Source organism: Takifugu flavidus, chromosome 15, assembly GCF_003711565.1.
Source record: "Takifugu flavidus isolate HTHZ2018 chromosome 15, ASM371156v2, whole genome shotgun sequence".
Taxonomy (NCBI): domain Eukaryota; kingdom Metazoa; phylum Chordata; class Actinopteri; order Tetraodontiformes; family Tetraodontidae; genus Takifugu; species Takifugu flavidus.
Genome location: NC_079534.1, coordinates 8,547,496 through 8,560,896, shown reverse-complemented (window position 1 = coordinate 8,560,896; position 13,401 = coordinate 8,547,496). Strand labels below are relative to the sequence as shown.

Sequence of the window (13,401 nt, the reverse complement as noted above, 5' to 3'; positions counted from 1 at the left end):
TGACCGGTGCTGTGGCCGCAAGGTGGTTGGTGCCTGTCGTGGCGGCAATGCCCGAACCCGCTGGTGGACACCAGCGGTGAGGGATGCCGTCAAGCTGAAGAAGGAGTCGTATCGGGCCTTACTGGCCTGTGGGACTCCTGAGGCAGCAGATGGGTACCGGCGTGCCAAGCGGAGTGCAGCTACGGCGGTTGCCGAGGCAAAGACTCGGGCATGGGAAGAGTTCGGTGAGGCCATGGAGAACGACTTTCGGACGGCCTCGAAAAGGTTCTGGACCACCATCCGGCGTCTGAGGAGGGGGAAGCAGTGCACTGTCAACACTGTGTATAGTGGTGATGGTGTGCTGCTGACCTCAACTCGGGATGTTGTGGATCGGTGGAAGGAATACTTCGAGGACCTCCTCAATCCCACCAACACGCCTTCCAGTGAGGAAGTAGGGCCCGGGGACCTGGAGATGGGCTCTCGTATCTCCGGGGCTGAAGTTGCCGAGGTAGTTAAAAAACTCCTCGGTGGCAAGGCCCCGGGGGTGGATGAGATCCGCCCAGAGTCCCTTAAGGCTCTGGATGTTGTAGGGCTGTCGTGGTTGACTCGACTCTGCAACATCGCGTGGACATCGGGGGCAGTGCCGCTGGATTGGCAGACCGGGGTGGTAGTCCCTCTTTTTAAGAAGGGGGACCGGAGGGTGTGTTCCAACTATAGGGGGATCACACTCCTCAGCCTCCCTGGTAAGGTCTATTCAGGGGTACTGGAGAGGAGGGTCCGCCGGATAGTCGAACCTCGGATTCAGGAGGAGCAATGTGGTTTTCGTCCTGGGCGTGGAACAGTGGACCAGCTCTACACCCTCAGCAGGGTCTTCGAGGGTGCATGGGAGTTTGCCCAACCAGTCCACATGTGTTTTGTGGACTTGGAGAAAGCATTCGACCGTGTCCCTCGGGGGGTCCTGTGGGGGGTCCTCCGAGAGTATGGGGTGTCGGGCCCGCTGATACGGGCTGTCCGCTCCCTGTACGATCGGTGCCAGAGTTTGGTCCGAATTGCTGGCAGTAAGTCGAACTCGTTTCCGGTGAGGGTTGGCCTCCGCCAGGGCTGCCCTTTGTCACCGATTCTGTTCATAATTTTTATGGACAGAATTTCTAGGTGCAGTCATGGTGTTGAGGGGATCCGGTTTGGTGACCTCAGGATCGCGTCTCTGCTTTTTGCGGATGATGTGGTCCTGTTGGCTTCATCGGCCCGTGACCTCCAACTATCACTGGATCGGTTCGCCGCCGCCTGTGAAGCGGCTGGGATGAGAATCAGCACCTCCAAATCCGAGGCCATGGTTCTCGACCGGAAAAAGGTGGAGTGCCTTCTCCGGGTAAAGGAGGAGATCCTGCCCCAAGTGGAGGAGTTCAAGTACCTCGGGGTCTTGTTCACGAGTGAGGGAAGAATGGAGCGGGAGATCGACAGGCGGATCGGTGCGGCGTCCACAGTAATGCGGACTCTGCACCGGTCCGTTGTGGTGAAGAGAGAGCTGAGCCGAAAGGCGAAGCTCTCGATTTACCGGTCGATCTTCGTTCCTACCCTCACCTATGGTCATGAGCTTTGGGTAATGACCGAAAGAACAAGATCACGGGTACAAGCGGCTGAAATGAGCTTCCTCCGTAGGGTGGCTGGGCTCTCCCTTAGAGATAGGGTGAGAAGCTCTGCCATCCGGGAGGAGCTCGGAGTAGAGTCGCTGCTCCTCCGCGTTGAGAGGAGCCAGATGGGGTGGCTCGGGCATCTAGTCAGGATGCCCCCCGGACGCCTCCCTGGTGAGGTGTTCAGGGCATGTCCCTCCGGTAAGAGACCCCGGGGAGACCCAGGACACGTTGGAGAGACTATGTCTCTCGACTGGCCTGGGAACGCCTGGGGATCCCTCCGGATGAGCTGGAGGAGGTGGCTGGGGAGAGGGAAGTCTGGGCTTCTCTCCTTAGGCTGCTGCCCCCGCGACCCGACCCCGGATAAGCGGCAGAGAATGGATGGATGGATGGATGGAGGGGGCCAAGTTAGGGTTTGTCTGCTGTAAGGTGAAGGACTTTTTTTTTTACCCCACCATTGATTCATCAGTCATCCTTTACATTTAAAAACAAATTGTTGACATGACAGTGACACCTGGTTTAATTTTCTGCTTCTACTTCAGTCAGATCCACCTCTTCTAATTCTGGTCTATGTAATAATGAAGCTTCAAATTATAAGCAAACATTCTGAAAATAAGAGACCTGCTTTAGTAGTGACAGAAAATGTACAAATTTACAAATGTGCAAATCTTCCCCTGGTTTATATTACACAAACATACAAACTCTGCACTTTACTTTGCTACAATCAACACATATTCTTTCCTTGAAAGCATCTTCATTGTGCTGTAATGAAAACAGCATTTTATGACTGTGTGCATTTAAATGTTTGTTTCAGTCCTCAGATCTCAAAAAGATGTAGATTCTCTACACTAAATACAACAGCCATATGCAAAAAGATAAAGACTGACATTAAAAAAGGATTAAAAACTTGCTTTTGTTGTGGCTTTCATCAGCCTTATAATAGGTATAGGTCTAGATAGGTGTAGGTGTGGGATCTACAGAGCCAGGCTCAGTAGATCCCACACAGAGTGGGAACTCAAAAAAACTACTTTTTTCCAACCTGGTCAATATCCAATAATCACTCCTATCTTTAATAATCTAATCCAAGCCACAAAGATAAAGTCTACATTCAAATTCAGGTGTTTACTCAACAAGACTCACCAAGAAGGGAAAGAGAAGGTGGATTTAAATACTTCAGAATGAAGAGGATCCAGTTAAATATAGCTGACAACATGTCAGTGATTACATGAGGCACAGTAAGGAGGAGATCTTTGACAAAGAAATGCCCATCATTGGCCTCATCTCAGGGAGACAAGCAAGCGAGAGGGCTCAATAATCAGTACCTATATATGTATGTATGTATAACAGTTTGACCCTTTAGCTTGTTTCCTTTCTTTATTTTAACTTTTAAACATACAAGTAAAGTATAAAAAGAACAGTCATGCAAAATATACAAAGAACAGTATGCAATAGATCAATAATAAGACAACATACAGGATAAAGCGTGCGCGTGTGTAAAAACTGAGACTACTGTGCAGACATGCATCCTGCTTTGATCGGATGATCAGATGACATAAACATAACTGATAACTGTAGAACAAGAAAATCATTTTGCGTGTGTTCTTGTATTAACTGGAGTGTTCTCTCCTGAGGTGGCGCTAGAAAGCCTCCCACCCTCCCTCCCCTCTCCCTGCCCCCTGGACCATCTGCGTGCTCTTCTCCATCCCCGTAATATTCCGAGGAACCCCTGTGTTGTTGTCTGGACCGTACCAAGTATCAGAGCGGTGCGGGGGGAGGGGGGTATTGATGAGCCAAGCACTTGAGCAGGTGGACCGACTGTTGTATTTTCGGGGTTGCACTTAGAACAGCCACGGGCCAGGACAGAACCGCAGCCCTTTTCGCTTTTCAGACCTTTGTCCGAGTGCTGCTGAGCAACCCGATAAACAGGGGAGACGACGCACAGAGAAGGACCGTGCTCGGCTGCATTTATCTTCCCTGTTCAAAGCATCTGCCGACTGCATTGTCACCGGACAGACGGGGACCACCGCCGTGGTGTTTAGGTTATCTGTTGGGTTTTTGTCTTCGGGTTTTTGACTGAAGATGTTTTGTCCGTCCGGACTGTTTTGGGTGTCAGTCCTGTGGAGCATCATCGGCTCCTGCAGTCCTGGGTCTTCAGCATCCCGTAAGTAGGCTGTCACACGCACGCACATGCATGCGCGACATAGCGGCCTTGGCTAATTGTTCCACTGCAGCTTCCTCAGGTTTGTTTGGGTTAAGTCTGTTCACCGTTAACCTTTATCATACATATACAGCCATAAATATCAAAAATGGTTGAGCCAACGGAGCACTACAGCCGTCCGCTCTTCAACACTTCAGATTTTCGTTTATTTTTGTTAATTTATTTTAACGCGTGCGTGTTTCCATACAGCACACGCACGCACACACACAAACTATACACACACAAACTAACCCTGTGGTTCTTTGGTTTTGTGTAGTACGAAACGTTCAAACTTTAGCACAGTTTTCGCACAAAAAAAGGCACATTTTGTTATCAGATCTGCTTCTGGCGGGTGGCAGAGTCAGTTTATGAGCCTGCCACCCATAACCTGAGATGTTGACTTTGGGAATTTTTTCAAGTCAAGATCCTTAATGTCTTATTAAACAGCTTCTCTGCAGATATTCTGTGTACTTAGGGTCATTCTCTGAATGGAATTTAAGCCTCATTCAAGTCCCAGTTCTGTTGCTGAATGAATATGATTGGATACCAGTATTTTTTAAATTCTTTTTAGTGCTTTCATTTACCTTTTTGCCTTTATGCATCTGTACCTGCTGCAGAACATCCATCCTTTCATACATCGATACATCTCCTGTCATAGCTTGTATGTCAGGAGATGCTTTTCTGAGAGTTACTTTTGTTTATCTGCCCTCATGGTATAATTATAGCAACAATGAAAATTAGTTATTGACTGGAACTTTTACAAATAATCTTCTAACTGACCCACTAATGAATATGTTCAGGATCAGGTGAAGTTAACAGAGCCTTAACTTGTTTGTGATAAGAACAGTGTTTCAGCTCCAATCCCTAATTGCTCTAAATATCACTTTGTGCAATCTGATGTTGTTGTTGAACTGAAGTTGCAACTAAAATCAAACTTGAGTTCGGTTTCTTGACATCCACCAGAAGTCATTGCGTACCACTGAGTTGTGACCTGGATTGACTGATAACTCATAGGAATAGATACTCAATGTGATCGAATTCACCCTTTTCCTTATTATTGACATATTAATCAGCTTTTAACGGCCACAGCATATTGTTTTTGAGTCACATTTTAAAAATCAAGAATTGATCAATCTCAGCCCCTATTTGATAATGTTGTAGACAGTGAAACAATCTTAAATGTCAAATTTTTCTGTTTTTGAGTTTTTCTGCGATTATCACTTTTTTTCTTCATCTCATGCAGACCTTCTGCCAATCAGGGTTTAAGAATGGGCTCATAACTTTTGTACTGCTAGTAATTCAGACAAAAATTAAACTTGCTCATGTGGACAAATGTTTGCAGAAATTGAGGTGACTGTATTGTTCAAAGATCATCTTTCATTCCATTTCAGTGCAGTTTTAACAGAATTTAATATTCAAAGACTACTAAATAACAAATGTGTCCCCACCTGTTTTAATACCCCACAAATGGAATAATTCAGTTAATTACTCTTATTGATTAAAACATATATAAATAAAAATTATACATGAAACAAAAATTAAAAAACTACAGTGACCATTGTTTCTTAAATGTTAGAAAACAGAGGTTACAAATTACATTTTACAGTATCGACATGCTTAATATATTGGGACATAATGGCTTTTGGACATTCAATAACCTGGATTGATTTATAAATGATGAATGAAATGTCTAAATTGGCAGCGTGTGGCTGATTTTTCAGGGTGAGCAGACACTGTCTTCGTCTTTAAACAGCTTGGGGTTGGCTTTTTTTGTAATGCTTATGAGGAAGATCATTAGCATCTCCTCCACCTGCCCCCCCCTCTCTTTCACTCTCATCTACACACACGTGCAGATGCACAGAGTGGTAAAACCCTCCCCCACACAAAACTCAAGCTCACAGCTGTTCTGTTGAGAACAAAGACCAATCTGTACATATACATTCACATATATGAACACATCACATGTGTATACTAGCACCACTCTAATGATAAATCTGTCTTTGAGTAGTCTTCCTCATATAACAATTTTTATGATTTCTGTGCAAATGTGCTCTGTACTTGGGACCTGGCTCCTTATAGCTGAGCTGGTAGTATGGACAATCTTCATCATAGGTCAAATAAACACTTTTGTACTGTGAGTAGTTTTTATATAATTCTGCCACACAATGCTAAAGCATTGTGCATTACTGCAGTATGATTCAGTAATGCTAAAGAATGGATGCATCATTAAACCCTGGTTTTTAAGCACGTGGGTTAAATATTTATTTTTCAGGGAAGTGTGAGAACAGCTTGGCCACTCCTCTCCCCTACAGCTCCTTTACCAGTTCATCAGTTTATGCTGGAGGATATGGAGCTGGCTATGCCAAACTCAACCGGAAGCAAGGTTTGTCTCTCCCAGAAGCAGTGGGAAATGTCTGCTCTGCATGTGTTTAGATCTGTTCCTAATCACTGTAAAATGGGACTGCACAGATGCATCTCAGAAATGTGTTAATGCCCTTCTCACACATTCAAGTTTTGATATAAAACAATTCAGACTAAACCTCCAATCTGCAGGCCAGTTTGTATCATTAGATAATTGTCATTAATATTTCTATAATTTAAATTTAAGTCAGAAGTGGGTGCAGGACAAGGCTACCAGTCAGCATGATGATCTGTGATGTTTTCCATCATGCCCTGTTTCATGCAGACTGCCCGGTTTCATTAACTGCTGATATGTCATTTTCATCTAGCTCCTCCAACATTAATGCTGCATACAACATTCCCTCTAACCTAGGTGCTGGAGGTTGGTCCCCTCTGGATACAGACCATTACCAGTGGTTACAAGTTGACCTTGGTTCCAGAAAGGAAATCGTTGGCATAGCAACACAGGGGCGCTACAGTAGCTCTGATTGGACCCGCAAGTATCAGTTAATTTATAGTGACACTCCCAAAAACTGGAGGCCATATCTACAGGATGGAAACATTTGGGTAAGTAAGAATCTTCAGTCTCGTATTCTAATGTCCTTTAAACTTTCCTAATATCCTTTGAAATCGGGACTGCTATGTTGTTCTAAATGTTGAGACATCATGCCCATCCTTCTTTTCAACCTTTTCAACCTTGCTGTTTTTCATTTAAAAATGTGTGCTCTAAAACATTTTCTTCTTCACATGTTTTGATAGACTGTTTCAGGACTCACAAAAGGGATGTGAAGAGTTGCAGATTAGGTCAGCTTTACACAGAAAGATTGTGTAAATCAGACTATGGTCATTTGTAATGTTAAACAATATGTTCTAAGGTTAAAACTGAGTCCAGAAGGAGCATATTGAATAATTTTGGCCAAATTCCAGGTTTGGTGAAAACCGAGAAACTATTTTCTCTATAATCTGATAATAATCATTCTTGACTGAAGTTCCAACTTCACAGATGTTCCAACTTTTCATCCATTAATCAGAATAAATTCACTTTTAAGTTACTTGATTTCTGGTTTAATCTTTAAGATGCAAGCACAACAGTTTGCACTTCTGCCATCTTTGTGTCACATGGGATACATGGGCAGTAGGACTAGGGAAGGGAGGAAGGTAAAGTGTAAAACTCCAGGTTAGGGACTTCATGAGGGTGCAGTTAACCAGTGCATCATGTTTCCTGGGAGCAGCCCAAAGCATCATTTGAGTGTCCAAATGGACGTGAAGTTTTGTGTAGTTCTTAAACACAATAATAGTATTTTATTGCTTCAAATAAGAAACAAAACAAAACTCACTATCTGAATATCTTTTTCCTGATTTCTGTCTCAGATGAGAGGAAATCGCTGTGGTTCAGGATAAATTCTACACAATGTAAAAAACAAACAAACTCCAAAACGCTCCACAGGCAGGGCAGCTTTCATGTCATCTCTGTTGTTTTGTGTGTGTGTGTGTGTGTGTGTGTGTGTGTTAGACATTTGAGGGAAACAAAAACAGTGAAGAGGTGGTTCGCCACGAGCTTCAGCATGCAATCCTTGCCCGCTACGTTCGCTTTATTCCAGTGGACTGGAGCAGAGAGGGACGGATTGGTGTACGTCTCGAGCTCTATGGCTGCTCCTATTGTGAGTTGATTCATTTCTACTGAGGCTAAAATGTATGTGTGTATCTTATGTCCACATATATTGATCGCTATGTTTTTGTATTTGATGTAATTGATGTTTTGAAACTAATATTGACATAATCTTGAACTTCATAGAAGGAAACAGCTAAAATCTCCCATGAAGTCCAGATATTTACCCATGAACAGCCATCAATTTCTGTCTATTGACAGTATTTTGTTTTTGCACCTTAGGGGCAGATGTCATCAGTTTTGATGGCCACAGTGTCATCTCATACCGCTTCAGGAGTAAAAAGATGAAAATTCTGAAGGATGTGATATCTCTGAAGTTTAGAACCTCTTCAGGAAATGGAGTTCTGCTCCATGGAGAAGGACAGCAAGGAGACTACATCTCCCTTGAGCTGCGCAGGGCGAGGCTACAGCTCAGCATCAATTTAGGTAGTAAAACTGTGCCTTCATTAACAAAGTGCTGCTTAAATATGCATTGTATATTCACTGATCAGCCATCCATAAAACTGATACCAGATAGAGACATTAACACTGCAGTGTTCTGCTGACATATTTTTCAACTGAGGCCCTGTTCAGACAAGAATGTTTTCAGTTGAAAGTAGTGAATTTCCCTTTTGGCCGATGGACATTTTGGCTGCCAATTAATAACAGACAATGGTGCATTATACACTACTGTTTGTACTGCAGACTGTTTTGAATATAACAATGATTCTTCAACAAAAAGTACATTTTCTACATCAACACGCGGATCTGATTTTATGTGCCAGATACTGAACGGGCTGATAAGTATTGTAGTCTGTGCATGTGTGTATTGTTGCGCCAGACAAAACACGGTGAAGACTACTGGCCTAGAATGAAAACTACAGCGTTAGCAAGATACCATTAATGATTTCTCTCGAAACATATTTCTTTTCAAAAACAAAAATGGGAAATATAACTGTTTCAGTCATGTGGTTCTCGTGTAAACCGGTACTTGAATTTTCATCTTCTAATCTCTAATATTGCACTATTAATAATAATGATAAAAAACACATTCGTGCTTCAAGATTTGGATATTCTGTAGTCCTTTCTCTAGAACACAAATTTCCTCATCAGCATTGGTGTAAGTCTTCTAGGATTCATGTGTGAATTTCTCTTCTCTCTTCAGGCAGTAATCAGTACGGATCAATCCAGGGTCACACAACCGTAACCAGCGGGAGCCTACTGGACGATGACCACTGGCACTCTGTTGTCATAGAGCGCTACCGAAGGAATGTCAACTTCACTCTGGATCACCACACTCAGCATTTCAGGACAAATGGAGAGTTCGACCACTTGGACCTGGACTATGAGGTGAATACTGTCAGTATTCATTGGTCATTGACACTAATAGTGTCAACCACATAGATTCACTAATCATCTCTATTGGGTAAGAATTAACAAAGGACTGCAGCCGTCTAACATCTTAGATGTTAAAATGTGTCACATTTGGACAATGACTGCCATGAGTTTGTCAAGTTGTGACTAGACTGCAGATTAAGTTGACCACGAGGAGTTTCACAAAAGTGGGGATGTATTTTTGTAAAATGTGTTATTCATAAATGTTTAAGGAAATACTTGACCTCATTGTTGCCAATAGTGGAATGAGAAAATTGCCTCTACCATGAGTGTAAATAGGGTGAATGCAGACTTGGTCATGTTGTAGCTTCTGCTGTCTTGTTTTCAGATCAGTTTTGGAGGGATGTCTCTGTCACTGAAACCCAGCTCAGGAGGCAGAGACAACTTTGTGGGATGTATGGAGGGACTCACCTACAACAATGACAACATTACAAACATGGTCCGCAGGAAGAAAGTGGACACCTCCAGCTTTGTAAGACAGCATCTGTGTTGGAGAATAAAAAGAAAATTGGAACATTTATTTACTCTTAGTTTTGATATTTGAGTCCATTATTGTCTAAAGCCTATCCACAATAATATATAATAGATACTTTTTTTTAAATAACTTTTGCTTTCACCTTATTTTCTCTGCTTCAAGGTCCTGTTTATGACATCGGTCCATATTTAGTCTAGAACATACAAAATTCTGTCTGCATGTCAGTGTTCAAAAACATAAATAACTTATAAGTAACAACATTAACGAATCAAGTATTTTTCATAAGAATATATGTTTCTGTCTCTCTTTCTCCCATTCATTTTAGAGCAACCTGACGTTTTCCTGTGCCGAATCCAACTCGTTTTCTGTCTTTTTTAATTCCACATCTTTCGTGAAACTACCGGGTCAGAGTGACAGCGACACTCTGTCAGTCAGTCTGTCCTTCAGGACATGGAACCCCAGCGGGCTGCTGATGTTCACAACTCTAGCTGATGGCTGGGTGGAGGTAGACCTGTCAGAAGGCAAGGTCATTGTCTATGTGACCTTGACAGAGAAGAAGAACATGCGTATTGACATTTCTTCAGGTAAGATCAGCTCTTCTGAGTGGAGCTTATGGATCTTTCAGTTGGCTTGGTTTTCAACTTAAGTTTGATCTGTCCTGTAGGTTCTGGCCTTAATGATGGCCAGTGGCACAGTGTCCATCTAAATGTACTGGAGAATCACGCCATGTTGACAGTCGATGGTGATGAAGCCTCCACTGTTAGAACAGCCATCCCCACTCAGATCCAAACTGGAGGAACATATTACTTTGGAGGTGATACTCATAAAAATGAGCGGCCATTATACTCAAAATGTCTGAATTAAGGTTGAAGCATTTATGCAAGGACCTGGCTGAACTCACTATCTGATAAATATCAATTCAACTGTCCCCTGAGCAGTATTTAATCCATTTATAGTGCTGTATTCATTTTCCAGTGCACCAATTCATGCAGAAGATTTTTCCTGATGCGCAAAGCACTTACGTGAAGAAGATGGCACAGAACAAAAATAGAGTGTGAGGAAGAGTATCAGGAGAGAAAAAAGAAACACTCAGATTTTAGGATAATTTGACCATTTTACAAAGAAATGGAAATGTTTGCACAGTTAAATCAGAGTAATGTTGAATCAGTGACAAAAGAACAGTCATACCAACAGAAAGACAGAAACTTGCAATAATTTTTCTAAGCATAATCAACACAATCACTAATATTTTTATTATGAGAACACATGGAAAGTTGTCGTGGTTCACCATTTAGCTGTGATATTTTGGACTCGGGAATGTATTATTTCTACACAAGTCCTCACAAAGATAGATCTATGCAAGTCCCCACAAAGATAGAAGTACAAATGTGTGTGTGTTTGAGGGAAAGCGAAAGAAAGTCCCTTTTAGGTCAACCAATCTCGTACCGGCTACTTTGCTGTTTTGATCAGATTATGGTTAACCTTGATATTGACTCTTTTGATGCTTAGTGACAGGTTTTGTGGCAGTATTCAAAACCCCAACTTTGGAATGTAAACCTTGAGCACCTGAATGCATAAAAAGACAAGTGGAAAAGGCCTCCTCAATGAGTAGAAATTAAAAATTAATTTTGACAGTATTCTGTAAACAATTGCCTTGCATGTGACTGGTATCTCCAGGATACTTCCTGCACACCAACACTCGATCGCCTCAGTGGTCCTTCCAGGGCTGCATGCAGATGATCCACATTGACGACTATCCAGCTGACCTCAGAGCTGTGGAGCAAGGGCTCATTGGAACTTTTGAAAATGTCAGCTTGGATATGTGCGCCATCATAGACAGGTATTAACTAAAGATAACAGTTGTTTCACTGCTTGGAAGCATGCATTAATGCAACCTATGTATGTGTCATGGCAGGTGTGTTCCTAACCCCTGTGAGCATGGGGGTTATTGTTCTCAGACATGGGATATGTTCACCTGCAATTGTAGCGGCACTGGTTACACTGGAGCAACCTGCCATGCCTGTAAGTGCACACATATAGGCCACAAAACATCCACTTTTGTGATTAATACTTAAACATTTACAATGCTATGACACTGGACTCTGTGATTCTGTGATTTGTGTGTTCCCCACTCCAATAAATACATATTCATGTTTTTCTGCATTACTGGACATTGACGACATCAACATATGCTTCTTAAAATGACACGAGTGTACTACAGATGCTTCCAAGGTAGTTTTCTCTGTCAACTGGACTGGGTTTCTTCTCTTGAAGACGTTTCGCCTTCTATCCAGAAGGCTTCTTCAGTTCTGAAATCGCTGGGGAGAGAGCTTGAAAATATAGCCCCTGTGGACCATTTGCATGCTAATGATCCGGGTGGTCACCTGAGGGTCGTTAGCAGGGTCGTTGGTCGGGTCGTTCACCTAGTTTCTGTTGAGGTGTCTCCCCTTTGTCTGCTGGGTCACATGGTGATGAGTCACTGGGTCTCCTGGAATGGTGTGAATGTTTGTTTTGCTGTTGGAAGGAGTGGAGGACTGCATTGTATGTGGGTGATAGGAAGTGCCTCAGGCCACCACCTCTGTTCAAGGATGGTTTCTCCAATTTAACATGGATAGCTTCCTTAACCCCCCTTTCAAACCAGCGGTCTTCTCTGGCCAGTATCCTTACTTGGCTGTCCTCGAAGGAGTGCCCACTCTCCTTTAAGTGTAAGTGGACTGCTGAATCCTGACCCGAAGAGGTGGCACGTCTGTGTTGTGCCATTCTTCTGTGGAGAGGTTGTTTGGTTTCCCCAATGTACAGTTCCTTGCATTCCTCCTGGCACTGTACAGCATAGACAACATTACTTTGTTTGGGTCTTGGTGTCTTGTCCTTTGGGTGTACTAACCTCTGTCTGAGAGTGTTGCTGGGTTTGAACTGAACCGGTATGTCGTGTTTCTGGAGGATCCTCCTAAACTTCTCCGAGACTCCAGACAGGTAGGGGATGGAAACGCTGCGACGTTTGTTTCTCTCCTCCTCTCCTTTGCTGAGGTCTCGCTTTCTTGAGGTCCTGGTGAAGGCCCAGTCTGGGTAGCCACATGTTTTGAAAGGGGGGTTAAGGAAGCTATCCATGTTAAATTGGAGAAACCATCCTTGAACAGAGGTGGTGGCCTGAGGCACTTCCTATCACCCACATACAATGCAGTCCTCCACTCCTTCCAACAGCAAAACAAACATTCACACCATTCCAGGAGACCCAGTGACTCATCACCATGTGACCCAGCAGACAAAGGGGAGACACCTCAACAGAAACTAGGTGAACGACCCGACCAACGACCCTGCTAACGACCCTCAGGTGACCACCGGATCATTAGCATGCAAATGGTCCACAGGGGCTATATTTTCAAGCTCTCTCCCCAGCGATTTCAGAACTGAAGAAGCCTTCTGGATAGAAGGCGAAACGTCTTCAAGAGAAGAAACCCAGTCCAGTTGACAGAGAAAACTACCTTGGATACAATGACCTGGATGAATGAGAATTTACACAGACACTACAGATGCTTGTTTCCAGTTGCATTTGTTGATGTACATGTGTATGATCAGTGAACATGGTTATTGTTGTATGTTAAACTTTACACTGAACCAGGCCAGATTTGGTCTTCCAAATGATGTGGCTGTTTGTATTTTTCTATATTTGACTAAC

The 13,401-nt window shown here is 43.3% G+C and overlaps 1 protein-coding gene across 1 annotated transcript in view; it reads left to right on the top strand.

The window, feature by feature from the left end:
* Nucleotides 1–3,293: 3,293 nt before the first annotated feature.
* The window catches only part of cntnap2b (contactin associated protein 2b), an 18,319-nt gene continuing 8,211 nt past the window's right edge, over nucleotides 3,294–13,401 (top strand). Inside the window, exons 1-11 of the mRNA XM_057056295.1 lie at nucleotides 3,294–3,771; nucleotides 6,080–6,190; nucleotides 6,581–6,774; nucleotides 7,721–7,868; nucleotides 8,099–8,302; nucleotides 9,021–9,205; nucleotides 9,579–9,722; nucleotides 10,051–10,309; nucleotides 10,390–10,539; nucleotides 11,403–11,565; nucleotides 11,641–11,747. Of these exons, the coding sequence (XP_056912275.1) occupies nucleotides 3,690–3,771; nucleotides 6,080–6,190; nucleotides 6,581–6,774; nucleotides 7,721–7,868; nucleotides 8,099–8,302; nucleotides 9,021–9,205; nucleotides 9,579–9,722; nucleotides 10,051–10,309; nucleotides 10,390–10,539; nucleotides 11,403–11,565; nucleotides 11,641–11,747 (1,747 nt within the window). The 5' untranslated portion in view covers nucleotides 3,294–3,689. The remainder of the gene's footprint in view (nucleotides 3,772–6,079; nucleotides 6,191–6,580; nucleotides 6,775–7,720; nucleotides 7,869–8,098; nucleotides 8,303–9,020; nucleotides 9,206–9,578; nucleotides 9,723–10,050; nucleotides 10,310–10,389; nucleotides 10,540–11,402; nucleotides 11,566–11,640; nucleotides 11,748–13,401) is intronic.